We start from the raw sequence: 19,719 nt of genomic DNA on the forward strand, positions 1-19,719 counted from the left end.
CATCTGATTGACTCTGCTAAGCGAGTCAACAGCTACGCTAACGATGGTGCCTTCACTTGACACGACAACGTGAAATCTAACACGTGGCTGGTTTTCTGTCTGCCCTTCAGGTTCTCCAGTTCCAGAGGTGAGCTGGTTCCGTGATGGCCAGGTTCTTTCCGCTGCCGCTTTGCCCGGCGTTCAGATCTCGTTCAGCGATGGCCGCGCTGTTCTAAAGATCCCCGCCGTGACCGCCGCACACAGCGGAAGATTTTCTGTCAGAGCAACCAATGGAGCTGGACAAGCCACCAGCACCGCCGAACTGCTTGTAACAGGTGAGACCTCAGGCAGACTTAATCTCTTTGGCCCAGGGCATAAACCCTCTTTGCAGTTGTTTAGTTCACAACTACTCGGGGGGGGGGGGGGGGTAACCGGTCACTTCAGTAGCTGATTGTCGCCATTGTCGTTGTGTTCTGCAGGTGTTTGCTTGTTGTGCTTTGATGAACTGAATTGCCTCATGTAAACAATTATACTTTGTCTCTGTGGCCGCATCCATTCAAAAGCCCATAGAGATAATCGCTAATTTATCAACACTTCAAACGTCGTCATCGTGACGGATGCATTTCTAAAACGACCGTAGTACTTAAGTTTATATTGTCGCTGAACTATTTCCCTAAAGATGTAGTGTCTAAAAACATTAGTTTTGTCTTAGTTTTTGCACATTTTTGGGGGGTTTTGAATTGGCTTCACTGCGGTAGGAGAAAACAAACGCTTTTCTTTACCCCTTGGATTTATCAACTTTTTCTACCTCTTCATATTAGCTTTGGACATTATCTGAAATATAAACACATGACTATTGAACATAATGGATTGAACTGAACTGTAGTCAATTTTGTTAATTAAAATTAATACAAATCTTTACATCATTTGTCAAATATTAATAGTACATTATTTCTTAATATCTAATTACAAACATACTTGAACTGCATTTTTCTTGATTGTGTCTTTTATGCACTCACTCAAGCTCCCATAGCCAAAACCTGTTCTGGTCGCCAAGAGTAATACAATAAACCATTGTATATCGCTTTTAATTTGTTGCAGGTGAATTAATTATTAATCATCCATTTATTATTTTCATAGCTAGAGTATAAAAAACTGTTTAAGACTTTCTAAATACAGGTTTTAACAATAAAAAGGCCCTTTAGACACAAAAAACTCCCACACTTCAGGTCAATTGTCGTAATTGTGCCGTAATTCTTAGCCTAAATAGATGGCTGCAAAATAAACAGTTGACAAATGATTAAAAAAAATGCAAAATTACTATCTTTTAGGAACTCCTGTTAATGTTCCACCACTCCTGTCTTCGACTGCTCTTCCATACTTTCTTCGGAGCAGACGTCGAACCGAATCCCCCACAAGCTGCGAGAGCCAAAATTCTTGCCCCCTTCCTTCTTAATCTTCTACGTCGAAAAGTTTAGTTCAGAAAATGTTGACTTTGATTGCACACAATCCTTGAAATTGTCGCAAATACGCCAAGACAGAGACCTACTAGAATTAAAGCCATGTTTTCTTCCATAAACACTGCAACACGTGTGACATCATGACGTCATGTCTGCATGCGGTTCAGTTTGCATTCATATTACACATCGCATTTTTTTATAATGTGAACGACTACATCAAAAAATCGGATTTGACCAAGAAATTCCGAATTGGACATCTTACACTGTAGTGATAACATAGCCACAGTCACCTTTACAAGTTGCAAAATGGAGAGAAACTCACAAGGCTGTCATCAGCTAGCACGTTGTACGAGTAACATTAAAGACCAAAGGGGCCACAAACTAAATTTTGTTTACGGCCACAAAAATCCTAAGGCCGGCCCCTCCTTAGACTTATTTAACCTCAGGTAGATTTGAGATGGCCCGACTTGACATCCTTGATACAGGTGAGACTGTTTTGGTAAGTACTGTAATGTGTTCTATGTTCGCAGCGGAGACGGCGCCTCCAAACTTCCTTCAGAGACTTCAGAGCTCCACAGTGAGACAAGGCAGTCAGGTGAGACTGAATGTCCAAGTGACAGGCATCCCGACACCTGTGGTCAAGTTCTACCGAGAGGGAGCCGAGATCCAGAGCTCAGCCGACTTCAAGATCCTAATAGATGGAGACCAGTACAGTCTATTGATTGCTGAGGCGTTCCCTGAGGATTCCGGGACATATTCAGTGACCGCAACTAACAGCAGCGGCCGAGCTACATCCACTGCCGAACTGCTGGTTCAGGGTAGGCCTACAACCATGCTAGCATAACCAAATGGTGTTGTTGGCGTGCGTCTGCCAACCTGCTGGTGTTTTGTCCCTCCGCAGGTGAAGAAGCTGTGCCTGCCAAGAAAACCAAAAGCATAATCTCCTCCTCGCAGATTGGCGTCCAAAGGGTAAGCTCAAACTTTTCAAAAAATGCCAGCGTTCACTATTTCACGTTCATGATATTTCATGTTTATCTTGTCAGATGGAGACCAGCTTCCAGACCGCCACAATGGAGATGCAAATGGAAGGCGGAATGATGACTCAGCATTTAGCTCACAGGACCCCACCAAGAGTCCCTCCAAAGCCCACTTCGAAATCGCCACCGTCCTATTTTGTCAAAGTAACCGGTGGACGCCAGCAGTCACCTTCACCTGTCAGACATGTGAAAGGGCCATCGCCCGCACCCGTGAGGTACGCCACTTTAGTATCTGAAGCCTTGACTTGAACCTGGCGAAGCGCTCAAGAGTTGTGAGAGACAATTTCTTTGTTGTCCACAGAACCATGTCTCCTTCTACCAGACTGTCCTCTGTCTCTCCCATTCGACCCGTGAAGTCCCCCATGATGACCCGCAAGCTGGTAACAACTGCTGGCAGGCGCCATGTAGGTCTGCAACACGGACGCCATGGTTCACGTTGCGTTTGTCTTGCAGGTGTCTGCCTCATCAGATGTGCTGCCGCCGTGGAAGCAGGGCGACTACGTGGCCGAAGCTAGCTACGCGAGCATGACTAGTGTGAGCAGCGCCACCCGGATACAGGGAAGCAAACAGTGGGAACAGCAGGTCACCGCCACCAGAGAGGTACAATCTACATGTCCTTCATGTCTTATTACAGTTGCTGTCCGTTGTCATAGTGCGGACGGTTGATGCCAAATTTGTAATGTGATTAACTCTTTTGTGTGACGATGTTATGTCATATGTGCTAACGTCTGGTCAACAAGAAAACTTGCTAGCATGTGAAGTAGAAAATACATCCTGCATGTCATCTGGTCTCGCTGTGTTGTGACCGTCAGGGCGAGCATGTGTCCCAGTCTGGTCGGAGTGTTGCCAAGGCAACTGTGATGGCAGCCGTGGATCAGGCCCGCAGCCGCAGGGCGCCACCTGACGCAGGCTTGACCGCTGAGCAGGTAGCTGGCGAGAATCACTCCCCCTCTTGACTCCACCTACTTTTCCTTATTTTTCTTCTTTTACTGTCTGGTGCACCTCTCTGTGCCACCAGCGGACTCTCTTTATTTGCATGCTTCAAGTCACATGACTCTCTCATGTGCTTCGTGTTCTATCAGCAGGGTGAAGGCAGCCGCCAAACAACCATGGCCGCCGTAGAGGTCGTTCAAGTAGTAGGGGTGTCGCAGGCCGTTGGCGGGCAGACTGAATTAACAACTACAGAAGTGGAAGTGAAGCAGCAGGTGGCAGCAGAGAAACATATATCAGCGACTAAAACCGTGGTGTCAGCGCAGGTCGGACGACTTCAGTGACGTCGTATTCAAAAGACGAGTGTGCATGATCTCAATGAACTGTGTTGGTCACTTCAGATTGAGACGACTGCTTCCTCCCGTGTGGACGCTCGGTCCCCTTCCACCGCACTCCAACATTTCACTGTTGCTAAAGTTTCCGTTCCCAAAGCCGACGCTCGTCGCGAGGTAAGGAGTGCAGGCTTCCGCCACCGCCCCACCGACCATTCTATCTTTAACACGCCCACTTCCACACCTCTGTGACTTGATGTGCTGCACTTCCTCTTCCTTTCTGAAATACCACCTTTCTCCTTGTGAAGTGTTCCGCAGCATCACAGTAAATCAAACTCATACACACTAACAGTACAGTAACGTTCCACATAGGACTATAAGCATCACGGTGGCACGTGGTTCGCACTGTTGCCCGCTTTTAATCTGGTCGTGGTCTCTATGCGGGGACTGTGCATGTTTTCTCCATGCGAATTCCACCACAACTAAATGTAAGGATAACTTTTAACCTGGCTTTACTGGATTTGGTCGCCAGGCACTGTACAGTTGCCGCCCATTACTCTTTAAGCAGGAAAATACCCCATTTAGCTGTTGCTGCTGTAACCTAGTCATTAAATATATCTTGAGGAAAAAGACTCACTGAACATGTCCGACTCTTATCCCTCCCACCACTCTAAACGCCATGTTAATGCCCAAAGCTACACCTACTAACTCCTGATAGCTATACGCCTCAGCTGCATTTGGCCAATGCTTAACATTATTTCCGTTGGCTCGGCCAGGTGTCCATTGCGGGCTCCGCCATGGCCACTCTGCACAAAGAGATGTCCTCCCCCACCAGACCCCGGAAAATCATCAAGCCCGTCAAGTCACCAAGCCCATCACGCCGAGGGGCGTTCGAGGTTAAAGTGACAATGGAGGCCCATCCACCACCTTTTAAGGACCCCAAATATCAGAGTCAGTTTGAGTCGCAGGTGGGCAGGCTTTATGCTGAGGAAGAGTTTGAGGACTGGGAGCCTCAGGTTGGTCCTTGTTTTTTCTTTCTTCTTTAACCCTGTGTGGATCTTCACCTGCAGTTTGCTCTCCTCATGTTATGTCTCTTCATCCACTTTGTGTGGTCTTTGTCTTGCACCTGCCTTCATCTCTGTGTTGCATCAGAGCATCACGCTACCATGACAATCTTTGACCATATTTCTGTTTTTCTTTTAGGAGACAGTTGCAGTCCCCACCATAACCCCAGAACCTGTTGTTCCACCCACTCTTGTTGCAGTGAGTACTTCTTTCCAAGGCCTCTCTCATGCATGTTTTTGTTTTGTGAGACTTAAGCATCCATATGTCTGTTCAGGGCCTCAAGAACTTGACAGTGACTGAGGGCGAATCAGTGACGTTGGAGTGCCAGATTAGTGGCCAGCCCACCCCTGTCATCATGTGGTTCAGAGAAGACTACAAGATCGAGAGTTCCATTGACTTCCAGATTAGCTATGAGGGCAGTTTTGCTCGACTCATGATCCGCGAGGCGTTTGCCGAGGACAGCGGTCGCTTCACTTGCACCGCCACCAGTGAGGCGGGAACCGTCAGCACTTCTTGCTACCTGCTGGTCAAAGGTAAAAAAGCAGCTTTACTCCTAAAAGTCACATTACATGTACGGCAGCTGTTAGATGTCAAATTGGTCCATTTTATCTCGTAGTTTCTGAAGAAATTGAGAGCCGAGAAGAGACTACGGCCGTTTCACAAGTAGAAATGACTCATGAGAAAACGTAAGTCAGTCAGGCGGTTCTGATCGGAGTGTTTTTGTATTTTTACAACATTCATGGTCCTCCTTTAGTGTTGCAGTTGAGACAAAACACCAAACGACAGTGGAGGTGACCACAGGAGAGGCCGCAGCTCCTTTCTTCATCAAAAAGCCGACAGTCCAGAAGCTGGTGGAAGGAGCCAGCGTCGCATTCGAGTGTCAAGTGGGAGGAAACCCCAGACCTCACATAATTTGGAAGAAAAGCGGCATCGTTCTCACAACTGGATACAGGTTGGTTCATACGGAACACGATGCCCTGTTATATTCTGGCCTGAACAACCAATGGTACAATCTATTTCCGAATTTAATTGGTTTTCAAACGGCTTTGTAAATAGAAAAGTTTGTACACCAAAGTAAATTTCTTCACAAGAAACAATGTATATATAAATATTGGGTTCCAGCCTCAACAAAAGTTTGTACTGAGGTATTTAAGTAATTGCATTTTACTACATTTTAAACAAACATAACAATCTTCACTCATTTAAGCAATATGCTTTACCTCAACAGTTAACAGCTTCATCCAAATATATATGCCTTAACAACAAGAATGAACAAAACGTGTTCTCTTACATTAAAGTTCATTTTAAAGTTTTGAGTCCTTTCCTTACACGGCTTTTTATTTCAATACAAGTGTGTCCACCATGTGTTTCTTGCTCTCCTATCTCTACTGCACACCAGTCAAATTAATGGTGCAGAGTTTTACATTTGTCCGTGAGACACGCCGTTTATTACAGCTGATTGCTGACACTGGCTTGTGTGCGCTGCAGTACTTGAGCTCACGTTATACATGGCGCACGCTGGCAACTGCCACCACTGCTCCGAGTGGGGCGCAAACCACGGTTGCCCGGCTGAGAGACGAGTGTACTAGCTAAAAGCCTGAGCTGGCAGCCTAGCAGCCAGCACTTCTCTTGAAGTCGTCGGGGAGTGAGGTTTCGTACTCGCCCAGCCACACAAGCTGCCCTACGTTACACTTACGTATTCGCCCAGCCCACTACAACACTATTCTATATATATTTTTGCGGCCCCTGTGTACAACTTTGAATCGTAACAAGCAGTGATAGCACAAAGGAAGGTTGAGTTAATCAACATAAGAGTTGTGTCCCACAATTCCCTGGAGAAAGAGATTCAGCTCTGTTTCAACGAAATGTTATTATTAGTGAGAAGGTCTGCCTCATGTATTGTAGTTTGTTAAATAATAAAGATTATAACCCTGCATGATGGTTGCAAGTTAAGAATTGTCATGTTGATTTCTCAAGTCTCAGTGAAATTTGTATCGATGTAAATGTCTAATTTGAAAAAAATTAAAAAAGGAGATTTTAAAAACTTTTTAGTAGAATATTTCCTATGAAGAGGTCCTGAATACATGCAAAACCCAGTCTCTGACAATTATGTAATGTTCAGTCCCGTAAGGAGGGTTGTAAAAGATGGTTGCCAGAAATGGACTCAACCATGTCTCCTGAGCTGAGCCTACCCTCAATGTGTGCCAAACAACTGGAATATCAATATGCTTATTTGGAAGTTTCAGCTTTATTTGAGCTCTCATCTTTAAACATGTATTCCTTTTTAGATATAAAGTGACCTACAAGAGAGAGACAGGTGAATGCAGACTGGAGATCTCCATGACGTTTGCCGATGATGCTGGAGAATATTCCGTCTTTGCCAGGAATTCACATGGAGAAGCTTCAGCTTCCATCAGCTTGCTGGAGGAAGGTAACAGCTCTGTTCTCCGGACTTCAGGAATGCGATTAAAAAAAAGAACTTGTTAAAATGGTATGTTCTGCTCTACATCCACAGAGGCGTATGAAGCCTACATGAAGCAATTTGACATAACGTATAAAACCGAAGTGACTACAACAACAGTGACTGAGGAGCCCTCTGTGCTTGTGAGCCAGTACGAGCAAGAACACAGGAGAGGAACAACAGGAATGAGCTTTGTCTCAGAAACGGTACTTATTTTGCATCCACCTGTCTCGTAGCTTATCTGGTAAAGTTCCAACAAAAGATGAGCTTGTTTTTGTTTTTTTCAGGAATTCTTCATTTCAGCCTTTGAAGAGCGGATCATCCAGGAGATTGAGCTCCGCATCATGAGGATTAGTTACAAAGAACTGGCGGCAGAGGACGGAGAACTGACAGTGAGCGTCTCAGATGAGGAGGCGGTGCAGTCCACCTTTGACACACCAGTTAAAAACTACCGGATCATGGAGGGAATGGGCGTTACTTTCCACTGCAAGATGGCCGGAGTTCCGTTGCCAAAGGTAAGTACCTCTAAGCAGAATCGAGAGAGCGAAAGGAATATTCTCCCAACAGATTGAATATAATATATATTTAATTAGTCTGTTGCTTAAATAACTTTGCTGGGTTTCCCACCAAAGTATTTAGTTTAAATTCATTTTCTGGTTCCTGGCAGATTGCCTGGTACAAAGATGGTCAGCGTATCCAGCCTGGTGGACGATACCAGGTGGAGGTTCTTCAGGACGGGCGAGCCAGCCTGCGTCTCCCAGTGGTTCTACCAGAAGACGAGGGCGTGTACACCGCCTTCGCTGCCAATATGAAGGGGAACGCCGTCAGCTCTGGGAAGCTCTACGTGGAGCCTTCAGGAACAGTGTCGCCTCAGAGATACACGCCACAACCAGCCATACAGAGGATCCAGTACGTCAAACGATCTTTCTTAAGTCCAATCACATGGCCATTTCAAGTTTTCATAGAGGATGGTTTTTTCGCTTAAATCGCTTTTGGGTTATTTTAAAGGTTTTACTTATGTCTTAGGTCCGCATCTCCACGTTCTCTGAGCCGCTCACCAGGTCGTTCTCCGAGTCGTTCTCCCGGACGTTCTCCTGCCCGACGGCTGGACGACACAGATGAGGCTCAGCTAGAAAGACTTTACAAACCTGTCTTCGTCATGAAGCCAACTTCGCTAAAATGCTCTGAAGGGCAAACTGCCAGATTTGACTTGAAGGTCGTTGGTAGACCTATGCCTGAAACATATTGGTTTCACAATGGTGAGTGGAATACAACAAAATTCCACAAGAAAATCCTGAATATCAGCAATAAAATTCCACCCTTTTTGTTTGCAGGACAACAAGTGGTCAATGACTACACCCACAAGATAGTAATTAAGGAGGATGGTGTTCAGTCCCTGATCATTGTCCCTGCAATGCCACAAGACTCTGGCGAGTGGACAGTTGTAGCTCAAAACCGAGCGGGACGAACCTCCATCTCTGTGACCCTTACCGTTGAGGGTACGTGTCTATCTATAATTTCTGTCCTGTAATTGTGTTTAACCTCACCATGGTTGTGTCTCATCTTCCAGCACGAGAAAGTATGTCACGCCCTCATTTCATTGAGAAGCTAAAGAACATAACAGTAAAACAGGGAACTCTTGTTGAGTTGGCTGTTAAGGCTATTGGAAACCCTTTACCTGACATCGTCTGGCTGAAAAACAGTGACATCATCACCCAGCACAAGCACCCACATATAAGGTATGTGTCTTTAAACACAGTCTAATCATTTTAATGAGGTGATGTCATCCTAATAATGTGATTTTTTTAGGATTGATGGCACTAAGGGAGAGGCGAAATTCCAGATCCCGTCCGCTTCAAATTCAGACAGTGCTTGGTACACAGCCACAGCTATTAACAGAGCTGGCAGGGACACCACTCGATGCAGAGTAAATGTAGAGGTGGACTTTGCCGCACCACAAACAGAGAGGAAGCTCATCATTACCAAAGGAACTTACAAGGCCAAAGAAATTGCCGCTCCGGAGTTGGAGCCTCTTCATCTTCGCTATGGCCAAGAGCAGTGGGAGGAGGGAGACCTTTACGATAAAGAAAAGCAGCAGAAACCACAATTTAAGAAGAAACTGACTTCCATTCGAATGAAGAACCTCGGCCCTGCTCATTTTGAGTGTAGGCTGACCCCCATTGGTGACCCTACCATGGTGGTAGAGTGGCTTCATGATGGCAAACCCCTTGAAGCTGCGAACAGACTGCGTATGGTCAATGAATTTGGCTATTGCAGTCTTGACTATGACGTAGCCTATGCAAGAGACAGCGGTGTCATCACCTGCAGAGCCACCAACAAGTTTGGAATAGACCAAACCTCGGCCACCCTGATTGTCAAGGATGAAAAGGGTCTTGTCGAGGAGAGCCAGCTTCCCGAAGGTAGGAAGGGAGCTCACAGAATCGAGGAGATTGAACGCATGGCTCACGAGGGAGGACCTGCAGGAGTCAGCACTGATGAGGAATCTGAAAAGACCAAACCCGATATTGTCCTTCTTCCCGAGCCAGCCAGAGTGCTGGAAGGTGAAATTGCCCGATTCCGCTGCAGAGTGACTGGTTACCCTGCACCAAAAGTTAACTGGTACCTAAATGGACAACTAATTCGCAAGAGCAAACGATACAGACTTCGTTATGACGGCATATACTACTTGGAGATTGTTGACATCAAGTCCTATGATACAGGGGAGGTCAAGGTGGTCGCAGATAACCCTTTGGGTTCAACGGAGCACATTGTGAAGCTGGAAGTCACACAGCGGGAGGACTTTAGATCTGTCTTACGTCGTGCCCCTGAACCAAAGGTAGCAGAACCCCCACATGAGTCTGGCAGAATTGGTTTTGGTGTTGTGAAGGTGGATCAACCTGTTGATGTCACACAAGACAAAGAAGTTGTTAAATTAAAGAGGACACAAAGAATTGTTCATGAGAAAACCTCAGAGGAGTCAGAGGAGCTGAAGAGTAAGTTCAAGCGCAGGACAGAAGAAGGGTTCTATGAGTCCATCTCTGCGGTGGAATTTAAGTCTCGCAAGCGGGATGACTCTTATGAGGATTTATTGAAGAAGACCAAAGATGAGCTGCTTCATCACCTGAAAGAGAAGGAGGAGGCTGAGAGGAAAAGGTTGGAGGAGCAGGGAGTGGTGACTATCCCCACAATCAAACCTGAAAGGATCCAGCTCTCTCCTAGCATGGAAGCTCCAAAGATTCTGGAACGCATCTCAAGCAAAACAGTTGCTCCGATGGATGAGGTTCGTTTCCGACTTCGAGTTGTCGGCAGACCGGAGCCTGAGTGCCAGTGGTTCAAGAATGGTATTGAACTGGAGAAGTCTGATCGTGTCTACTGGTACTGGCCAGAAGACCATTTGTGTGAGCTTGTTATCCGAGACGTTAATGCTGAGGACTCTGCCAGCATCATGGTCAAAGCTGTGAATATTGCTGGAGAGGCTTCCAGTCACGCCTTTTTGCTGGTGCAAGGTATTGGCACGAGCAGTCTTATATATCTCGAAGCATTGTGCTGTCTTTATTATTCATACGATACTTAATTCTCTTTGTGCAGCCAAGGCAGCTGTTAGCTTTACCCAATACCTGGAGGATGCCAGCGCCAATGAGAAGGACACCATGGTTACCTTCGAGTGTGAAACCAACGAACCTTTTGTCAAAGTGAAATGGCTGAAGAACGACATGGAAATATTTTCCGGTGACAAATATAGAATGCACTCTGATAGAAATGTCCACTTCCTGTCTGTGCTTATGATCGACATGAGGGATGATGCAGAATACACCTGCATGATTGCAGAGGATGAGAGTATCCGCACAAATGCAAGGCTTTATGTCGAAGGTAATTTTAAATACTAATGTATTTTTTTGAACATGTTCTTGATAATGGTTCTTATTGTCACCAAATTCAGGTGCTGAGCTAGAGCTTATCAAACACCTGGAGAACATCGAAGTTCCCGAGACCTACTCTGGAGAATTTGAGGTTGAGTTGTCTCGTGAGGATGCTGAGGGTAGCTGGTTCTTTCAAGACAAGGAGCTGTCTCCCAGCAGTAAACATGTGATCTCCTCCCGACGGGGAAGGCACACCTTGACTGTGAAGAATGTCAAGAAGGCGGACCAGGGGATGTACACCTTTTTATGTGGAGACCTAAAGACCAGCGCTTCATTGAAGATGAAACGTAAGAAACATTCTGACAACAGTGACCGCGTAGTTCACATATTACTATTGCAACAACACATCTTCAGTAGGGTAAAACTAACCTGTCTCACGACAGTCTAAACCCAGCAGTTCAGCAGTAACGTTGGAAAGATGTTCGCAAATTGACTTGTTGGCTTGTTGGATGTTTGTGCTACTAGACTTGCATGTTTATGAGCAGGATGAGGGAAAAACATATTTTAGAGACACTGTTAAAACTTAATTGAATTCGACAGAATTAGAAACTATAAAATTGATCCAAACAATATAGATGCATGTTAAAGAAATACATCTGTATCTACATACTGATCTTTAACAGGAATTTCTCTGGAACGCATTAAATAAAATAATAACAACAATGATAATTTTGTTGAATGTAACATATGTTGAGTGTACAAAAATGGCGCTGTTCACTAATCGCAGTTTTAGGAATTGCAGTTGTTCTGCACAGAATCCTTTGGAATATTCCTCCTCGTCATTGACTGTCATTTAGTCATCAATGGTCGATTCAAAATTTGGCTCTCACAGAGTTTGTCTCTCCAGTGCGTCCAGTGACCTTGATGCAGCCACTGAGTGACCTCACGGTCTGTGAAGGTGACATTGCTCAGTTGGAGGTCAAGTTCTCTCAGGAGAACGTTGAGGGGACCTGGATGAAGAACGGCCAGGCCATCTCTGCCTCTGACCGCATCCACATCGTCATTGACAAAGCTGTCCATAAGCTTCTGGTTGAGAACGTCAGCCGGGAAGATGCAGCTTCATATTCGTTTTCGGTTCCTACACACTATATCACCACCTCGTGCAAACTCACAGTTCAAAGTAAGAGGATTCTGAAAAAAATCTCCTTGAACTTTAACTAGTTTGTGCTTGGATGTTTTGGATTATAATTGTGTTTGTCTTTGCAGCCATTGACATCGTGGTACCCCTAAAAGATGTGACTTCCATTGAAGGCTCCAAGGCTGTTTTGGAAGCTAAGATTACTGCCCAAGATGTTGGTTCCGTCAAATGGTACCACAACGACAAACCCATGATGGCCAGTGACCGGATTCAAATGGTGGCGAAAGGAGCCAAGCAGCGACTTGTGTTTAACAGAACCTTTGCCTCAGATGAAGGACACTACAAGCTGCTGGTTGGGAAGGTCTCCACCAGCTGCAATCTGACTGTGGAACGTAAGACAGACTGATTAATTAATCTTGTTATTGGGTTAAATATTTGCATTACTGACATGAGCAGTATTTAGGCTAATGTTTTTATGAAACCTGTCAACAGAGATTCACATTGTAAAACACATGGAGGACAAAGTGTGCTCCGAGTCTCAGAACGTCACTTTCGACGTTGAAATTTCTCATGCTGGCATCGACCCAGTCTGGACCTTCAGGAACCAACAGCTTAAGCCTGGTCCCAAGTATAAAATGGAGTCCAAAGACAAGAGGCACTATCTGACTGTCATCGACACCATGAAGGATGCAGAGGGACAGTATACCTTCCACGCCGGTGAAAAGACTTCCAGCTCCAAGCTCACTGTCTCTGGTAAGTTTTAGCATTCACATTCAAATTTGCTCCTGATAGTTTAGAACCACCAAGCATGCATTGCTCTGCTTCCATCAGGTGGCGCCATCACCCGTCCCTTGCAAGATGTGACGGTAGCAGAGTCACAGACTGCAGAATTGGAATGTGAAGTCGCTAACGCGAACGCTGAGGGCAAGTGGTTGAAGGATGGTCAGCCGCTGGACTTCAATGCCAATGTGGTGAGTAAGGTGAAGGGAGCTGTCCGACGCCTCGTCATCATCATCACTCGACCTCAGGATATCGGCGAGTACACTTACCAAGTGGCCAATTCTAAAACCTCCGCAAACCTAAGGGTGGAATGTAGGTTCTATTGTCTCGAACCGTCAGCACATCTGCTAATTTTGGTAGTAAAACTCATCTTGAATCCATACCTTCCTATCTTTCCTTGCACAGCGGTCAAGATCAAGAAAACTATGAGGAACCAGACTGTGACAGAGACACAGGAGGCAGTGTTTACACTGGAGCTTACCCACGTCGATGTTAAAGGAGCCCAGTGGGTCAGGAACGGTGTGGAGCTGCTCAACAGCGACAAGTACGAGATCACATCTGAAGGCACCATCCATACACTGAAGGTCAAGAACTGTAAAACGCAGGATGAGAATGTTTACTCCTTCAAACTGGGAAAACTGACAGCCAACGCTCGTCTGAACGTCGAGAGTAAGTGTCTTTCAAATCTACAATTCAATATAAAATAACCCTTTGCAGAATTGACTCTCACATGTCTCTGCAGTAATCAAGATTGTGAAGAAGATCAAAAATGTAAAGTGTCTGGTGGACGCCACCGTCTCCTTCGAGATGAGTCTATCACATGACAACATCCCGGTCAGGTGGATGCACAAAGGGGTGGAGCTAAAGTCCAGCGACACATGCAAGATTTTCTCTGAGCGCAAGGCTCACAAACTAGTTCTCCAGAAGGTGGACAGTAACAGTGAAGGGGAATACACTGCGCAGGTTGGACACCTGCAGTGCAGTGCCACGCTCACAGTCGAAGGTACGCAATTAACCTATCAAGCATCAGTTAATTCCATCAGTTATTATTGAATTTTGGTATTTCGTGTTTGCTGAGTATTGTTTATTTGTGCAAACATCTATTCAGCTCTTCGTGTGACCAAACCCTTGAAGAATGTGAAAGTGACTGAGACACAGGCGGCCACCTTTGAGTGTGAAGTGTCCCACTTTAACGTCCCCTCTACCTGGCTGAAGAATGGTGTGGAGATTGAGATGAGCGAAAAGTTCAGGATCGTGGTTCAGGGAAAACTTCACCAGCTGAAAATCATGAACACCAGCAGGAACGACTCTGCCGAGTATACGTTTGTGTGTGGGAACGACCGAGTGTCCGCAACACTCACCGTCAGCCGTAAGACCAAAACTGCTTCATTTTGTTCCACAGGCTGTGCCTCCAGTCTACATCCATAATTGACAATATTTTTTCCATTTTGTCTAGCCGTTTTAATCACCTCCATGCTGAAGGACTTGAATGCTCAGGAGCGAGACACCATTACATTTGAAGTCACCGTCAACCACGAGGGCATCACCTACAAATGGCTGAAGAATGGCATTGAGATGAGGTCGTCGGAGAGATGCCAAGTGCGGAGCCGTCAGCTCACGCACTCTCTCACTGTTCGTAATGTTCACTTTGGGGATGGAGGAGAGTACCAGTTTGTGGCTGGCTCTGCTGCCAGTGCTGCAAACTTGTTTGTTGAAGGTGAGTTCAACAAAAAACTAATTGATGATCTATTATTACATCAGAGTTTCAACTGAAAATGCAGAAAATAACCATTAAAGCAATCACATTTCTCCTTTAGACGGCTTCATGACATTTGAATTAAATATCAAATCAAACTAACCAGGAGCCTTTTCCTCTAAAACCCCTGCGACACATGACAACCAGATGGTCCTTAAAAACAAATTCAATTCCACAAAAAGTCTTATTTTGGATGGTTACACATAATTTACACCAGTGGTTCTCAAACTTTTTTCACCAAGTACCACCTCAGCAAAAACGTGGCTCTCCGGGTACCACCACAATGACGAACACTAAAATACAATAGCGTAGTAGGCATAGGTATTCTAAAATACAAGGCAAAGGTTTTATTTAATAAGTATATTAAATTTTTTTTGGCCACTGTAACATTGCACACAGTTTGAACAGTAACACTGTGTTTGAATACAGGAAAATAAAACCCTGCTTTAATTAAGTGATTATTTGGCATACCACTAGATAGAGCCTGCGTATTACTTGTGGTACATGTACCACAGTATGAGAATCACTGATATAAACCTACGAACTTTGCTGCATTTGAGGTTGAGTTTGTTTTCCCTCTTTGGAGACTTGTTTGAGCTGCATACTGTATCTTGGCATCCCTTCTCGCAGCTCGTGTAATTGAATTCACCAAGAAGATTAAGGACATAAAGATAACAGAGAAGAAGAAGGCGATATTTGAATGTGAGGTGTCAGAACCAAACATCCAGGTTATTTGGATGAAGGACGGTCAGGAGCTGGACATGTCACAAGAAAGGTATGGTGCTGTCAGCGCAGATGTTTAAACAACTGAAATATAGAAAGAGTTGGAGCTGAAGGTCCTTCTGTGTTCTCTGCAGGTACATCGTGACAGCAGAGAAGTATGTCCACCGGCTCATGATCCAGACCGTACGCCTATCTGATGCTGGAGAGTTTTCGGTGGTGGCCGGCTCAAGCGTCTCGAAGGCCCAGCTCATTGTGGAAGGCCGTGACATCCGTATCTCTGAACCGGCTGCACGAGTAGTCACGGTGAGTTTTTTACATTGTTATTACATAAACAAATTATTGTCAAACCGCAGACAAACAATTGGATTGTCTGGTCAGATTCCACTGGAAGACACCAAGAATCCTAAAACCTGTTGGTCTCTCCTGCAGGTTCTGGAGAAACATAGGGCAACTTTTGAATTTCAAGTTAACGAGGATGACGTCGAAGGTCGTTGGCTGAAGAACGGGGTGGAGATCCAGTTCTCAGTGGAGGAGCGGTTCAACTATGTCACCATTAGGAAGGTTCACCGTCTTACGATCTCTGAAACCTATAGGAGCGACGCTGGCGAGTACACCTTCATTGCCGGCAAGAACAAAAGCACAATCAACCTGAGAGTTAACAGTAAGTCCTGGAAGACACATTCAATTTAAAAGCTGGAAGCAGCTTCGACATTTGTGCGTTCAAGTATAGTCCTGCCCTTTCCTGGTCACTAAGCCAATTTTTTTCTGTGTGGTTTAGTCCCGGAACCGCCTCAAATCCTCCACCACATGGAGGCACAGTCAGTGGACGCGGGCAGGCCGGCTCGTTTCTCTGTGGCAGTGAGTGGTGTTCCTCAGCCTCAGGTCTTCTGGTACAAGAACTCGCAGGCGCTGTCTTCAGGCTTCAAGTGCAAGTTCCTTCATGACGCTGGTGAGCACACCCTGCTGCTGATCGAGGTCTTCCCAGAGGATGCTGCCATATATACCTGTGAGGCCAAAAATGACTATGGCGTTGCCACCAGCACTGCTACGCTCAATGTGGAAGGTAGCCTGGTTCTTACCTAAGCAGAGAAATGGTCCACTTCAGACATAGTGTACATTTAGCTTGTGTTTTTTTCACAGTGTCTGAAGTGGTTTCTCCAGACTTGGCTGCTTTCGTTGCTCCTCCTGTTATCATCTCACCCATTTCCAGCACCTCTACCCGTGAGGGAGAATCAGCTCGCTTTCAGTGCAGAGTTGGAGGAGATGGTATGAAACATAACCATCACTCGAAAGACAAATTCCTAAATCAGTGTTCAGAGATTTTTTCAAAGAGAATAAGTGTAATTATTAGGTAATGTCATTATTCACCCAATTAAGCTTTCATAGTCAGCGTCAACACATTGTCTGTACAGTATGCTGCTTGAACCTTATTAGCTAACTAATTTGTTAGCTAATTAATGATCCGAGCGTCTCTCCTTGACCAGATGTAAAGATAAGCTGGTTCCACAAAGAGAAGGAGATCAAGCAGTCAGCATTCTTCAGAATGTCTCAGTTTGACGACAGCTGTCAGTTGGAGGTCCCCAGAGTGTACGCGGAGGACGAGGGCGAGTACGCGTGTGTGGCCAGCAACAATGCCGGAACCGCATCAAGCTCAGCAACCCTCACTCTGGACGGTAAATATTTTCTACAGTCTTTTAAAATTAAAGTGATGGTAAAGCATGAATGGTCAAGGTCACATGGCAAGTTGTCAAGTCGAAATCAACAAAAGCATGCTAACATTGGGCTTAAGACAAACAAACATGCTTCCTTTCAGGACAAAAACAATTACTGGACACACCCGCCGAGTGGCATGTCTCCACTACACTCAGCAGTCAACAGCCCGCTACTAGCCAAAAGCCAATTTTCATACTGCCAGTCACAAGCTGCTCAGTGCCGCACGGAGAGGTGGCCCGCTTTCACGCATGTGTGTCCAGCACCCCCATACCGAAGATAAGCTGGTTCCACAACCAGCAGCCAATTCAGCCCACCAAGAATGTGGTGTTCCATTATGACGAGGTGACGAGCACCGCCACCCTCATTATAGTGGACGCTTTCCTTGAGCATGGGGGCCAGTACACCTGCAGAGCGGCCAATCCTGCGGGAGAGGCCGCCTGCTCGGCCATGCTGGTCATCACCAATGTGGAAGAATTAGAAGGTAACCTCCAGAAAAGTTGGCTGCTGCAAGATCCCTTCACTCTCCTTCAGCTCCATCTCGTTGTCCCCCAAACTGAGCATGTCTGTCTCAAATTAATCATTCAAATAATCAGACCATCAGGGTTGGTTCAACAAGTTTTTTTGATATTGTCAGACAACGTTCGCGCTACCAAAAAAAGTTGTTTCTGTAACATTTTTGTATCAACTCACACACTAAAAAAACCTTGGTTGCTGAGATAGGCTCCAGCACCCCCCGCGACCCCAAAAGGGACAAGCGGTAGAAAATGGATGGATAGATGGAGTCCTTGTGCCATTTTTTCACTTTGGACGAGGGCTAGACAATTATTCGAATTTTGATTTCGATTTTGATTATGGCTTTCCACGATCATAAAAATAAAAAAAACGAGAAAAAAAAACATACATGCAAATTCCGGAGCTTGTAATGGTGAAACAGTTCAGTGACAGATCAGTGAAAAAAGACGTCTACTAGGAAGTTTGGGATTTCACCATTTTTCTTACTACTTTTTATTTGACTCAGCACTAATTAATAATCACTAAACTCAACAAAAAAAGGAAGGCATATGATTTACGCGTTGAAGTAACCGCAGACGTAGTCACATAATTGACCAATCAAACGGAATCCGCTGATAAACGCTAAATAATATCAGGGAAACTGTGACTGAAATGCTGTCATTGTGAGTAGAAGTAACATTTGTTTGGGAAAATAATGTGTCCGGAAACGCTCATTCAGCCCCGAAAGACGTCCTGAACTAAACAATGTTGAGTCGGTCACTTGAAACAGCAGCTAAACTACAAAGCTAAAGCTAACAGGAACAATCTATACTAAAACAACACATCTCATCTGCTTGTGTTGTTGTGAACAACATCATCAAAGTAATGTTAACGCATAAACAAGAGGAGAGCAGCCGCAACTTGGAAGTGGGGCCGCGCTCTCCTTTTTTTTTTTTTACTGTCTAAAGTCCTTTCTTTACTAGTCTAGCTGAGAACAACAGACTCATCCCTCCACCATCTTTCCTCACTTCTGCGCTTCCTTTCTCCCTCACAGAAAAAGTGTGCATGAGCCTCCCATCACTTTATTTTCTTACTCGTTCATCCACAAACATCTTTAAAACTTTCTGCTTGAAGAAAATAAGAACCTATCCTCTGTTCTTTGCCTCAAAAAAACCTTTGTCTTTGAAGATTACATTTCATAAAAGACAGAAACAGGTTCTTGTTTTGCATACAATTTGACAAGATTCAGATGCACTGCGGGTATAAATCACGTTTGTGTAAAAGAAAAACCTAAATTTGTTTTTCTTTTTTTCGTCCACAGTGACTCATGTCAGAGAGCAGATCGAAGCCACCATTGACCAGGAAGTCAAAGGTAAGGTCCACCTCATTATCTATCCAACGCATATATTTGTGTCTCAAATGCTGAGACAAAGGACGTGCTTGCTCGATTAATCTGTCACTCTGAAAGTGGTCTGTTTGTGGGGGTGGGTTTTGAGGCCACATCTACAAACGGCTGTTAGAGTTTGAAACACGGCCGTTAAATTAAACTTTTCTGTCCAGTCATATGGGAATTTGCATGTCATTTATTATGTGTCATGAAAATTTGGTTCCCTCCAAACGAGCACAGTTTGCATCAACTTTTATTTTGGCATGAGGGCTCTTCCAATCTTTGGCTAGAAATGTTTGAGGTTGTGTCTTTCTCAGATGTGATGTGCAATGTATGCACTATCATGGTAAATTTCTTCATGTAAATAAATATTTCTTATCCTGGCTTGCAGATAACGAGGATGTGACTTCTGTGATTTGCAATCATAACACCACCAGTAAACTATATTAGTTCGAATAAACGCCTTCTTACCAAATTTATCACTTTATTTGCTATATTATACTATAGACACGTCATTCCTCTTACATTTAAGGACTAGAAAGGGCGTTTATTCCCCTGTCTGCAAGTCAGGTAAGAAGTATTCAAACAGAAAGACACTACAATTAT

General features: G+C 44.9%; 1 protein-coding gene across 1 annotated transcript in view; it reads left to right on the forward strand.

Annotated features, from left to right (window-relative positions):
- LOC133613364 (titin-like) overlaps positions 1 to 19,719 on the forward strand; it is a 206,438-nt gene that overhangs the window by 7,376 nt on the left and 179,343 nt on the right. Inside the window, exons 3-42 of the mRNA XM_072914530.1 lie at positions 111 to 314; positions 1,970 to 2,257; positions 2,341 to 2,408; positions 2,483 to 2,691; positions 2,778 to 2,856; positions 2,930 to 3,076; positions 3,289 to 3,402; positions 3,559 to 3,732; positions 3,808 to 3,915; positions 4,515 to 4,754; positions 4,942 to 5,001; positions 5,078 to 5,336; positions 5,420 to 5,489; positions 5,558 to 5,755; positions 7,092 to 7,234; positions 7,319 to 7,470; positions 7,552 to 7,779; positions 7,932 to 8,173; positions 8,291 to 8,523; positions 8,599 to 8,763; positions 8,835 to 9,003; positions 9,074 to 10,770; positions 10,853 to 11,134; positions 11,205 to 11,471; positions 12,032 to 12,304; positions 12,391 to 12,654; positions 12,755 to 13,015; positions 13,094 to 13,354; positions 13,448 to 13,711; positions 13,785 to 14,045; positions 14,151 to 14,411; positions 14,499 to 14,759; positions 15,429 to 15,573; positions 15,656 to 15,824; positions 15,951 to 16,182; positions 16,300 to 16,584; positions 16,662 to 16,787; positions 17,006 to 17,194; positions 17,335 to 17,715; positions 19,048 to 19,098. Coding sequence (XP_072770631.1) covers positions 111 to 314; positions 1,970 to 2,257; positions 2,341 to 2,408; positions 2,483 to 2,691; positions 2,778 to 2,856; positions 2,930 to 3,076; positions 3,289 to 3,402; positions 3,559 to 3,732; positions 3,808 to 3,915; positions 4,515 to 4,754; positions 4,942 to 5,001; positions 5,078 to 5,336; positions 5,420 to 5,489; positions 5,558 to 5,755; positions 7,092 to 7,234; positions 7,319 to 7,470; positions 7,552 to 7,779; positions 7,932 to 8,173; positions 8,291 to 8,523; positions 8,599 to 8,763; positions 8,835 to 9,003; positions 9,074 to 10,770; positions 10,853 to 11,134; positions 11,205 to 11,471; positions 12,032 to 12,304; positions 12,391 to 12,654; positions 12,755 to 13,015; positions 13,094 to 13,354; positions 13,448 to 13,711; positions 13,785 to 14,045; positions 14,151 to 14,411; positions 14,499 to 14,759; positions 15,429 to 15,573; positions 15,656 to 15,824; positions 15,951 to 16,182; positions 16,300 to 16,584; positions 16,662 to 16,787; positions 17,006 to 17,194; positions 17,335 to 17,715; positions 19,048 to 19,098 — 9,480 coding nt within the window. The remainder of the gene's footprint in view (positions 1 to 110; positions 315 to 1,969; positions 2,258 to 2,340; positions 2,409 to 2,482; positions 2,692 to 2,777; positions 2,857 to 2,929; positions 3,077 to 3,288; positions 3,403 to 3,558; positions 3,733 to 3,807; positions 3,916 to 4,514; positions 4,755 to 4,941; positions 5,002 to 5,077; positions 5,337 to 5,419; positions 5,490 to 5,557; positions 5,756 to 7,091; positions 7,235 to 7,318; positions 7,471 to 7,551; positions 7,780 to 7,931; positions 8,174 to 8,290; positions 8,524 to 8,598; positions 8,764 to 8,834; positions 9,004 to 9,073; positions 10,771 to 10,852; positions 11,135 to 11,204; positions 11,472 to 12,031; positions 12,305 to 12,390; positions 12,655 to 12,754; positions 13,016 to 13,093; positions 13,355 to 13,447; positions 13,712 to 13,784; positions 14,046 to 14,150; positions 14,412 to 14,498; positions 14,760 to 15,428; positions 15,574 to 15,655; positions 15,825 to 15,950; positions 16,183 to 16,299; positions 16,585 to 16,661; positions 16,788 to 17,005; positions 17,195 to 17,334; positions 17,716 to 19,047; positions 19,099 to 19,719) is intronic.

This window comes from Nerophis lumbriciformis, linkage group LG13, assembly GCF_033978685.3.
Source record: "Nerophis lumbriciformis linkage group LG13, RoL_Nlum_v2.1, whole genome shotgun sequence".
Taxonomy (NCBI): domain Eukaryota; kingdom Metazoa; phylum Chordata; class Actinopteri; order Syngnathiformes; family Syngnathidae; genus Nerophis; species Nerophis lumbriciformis.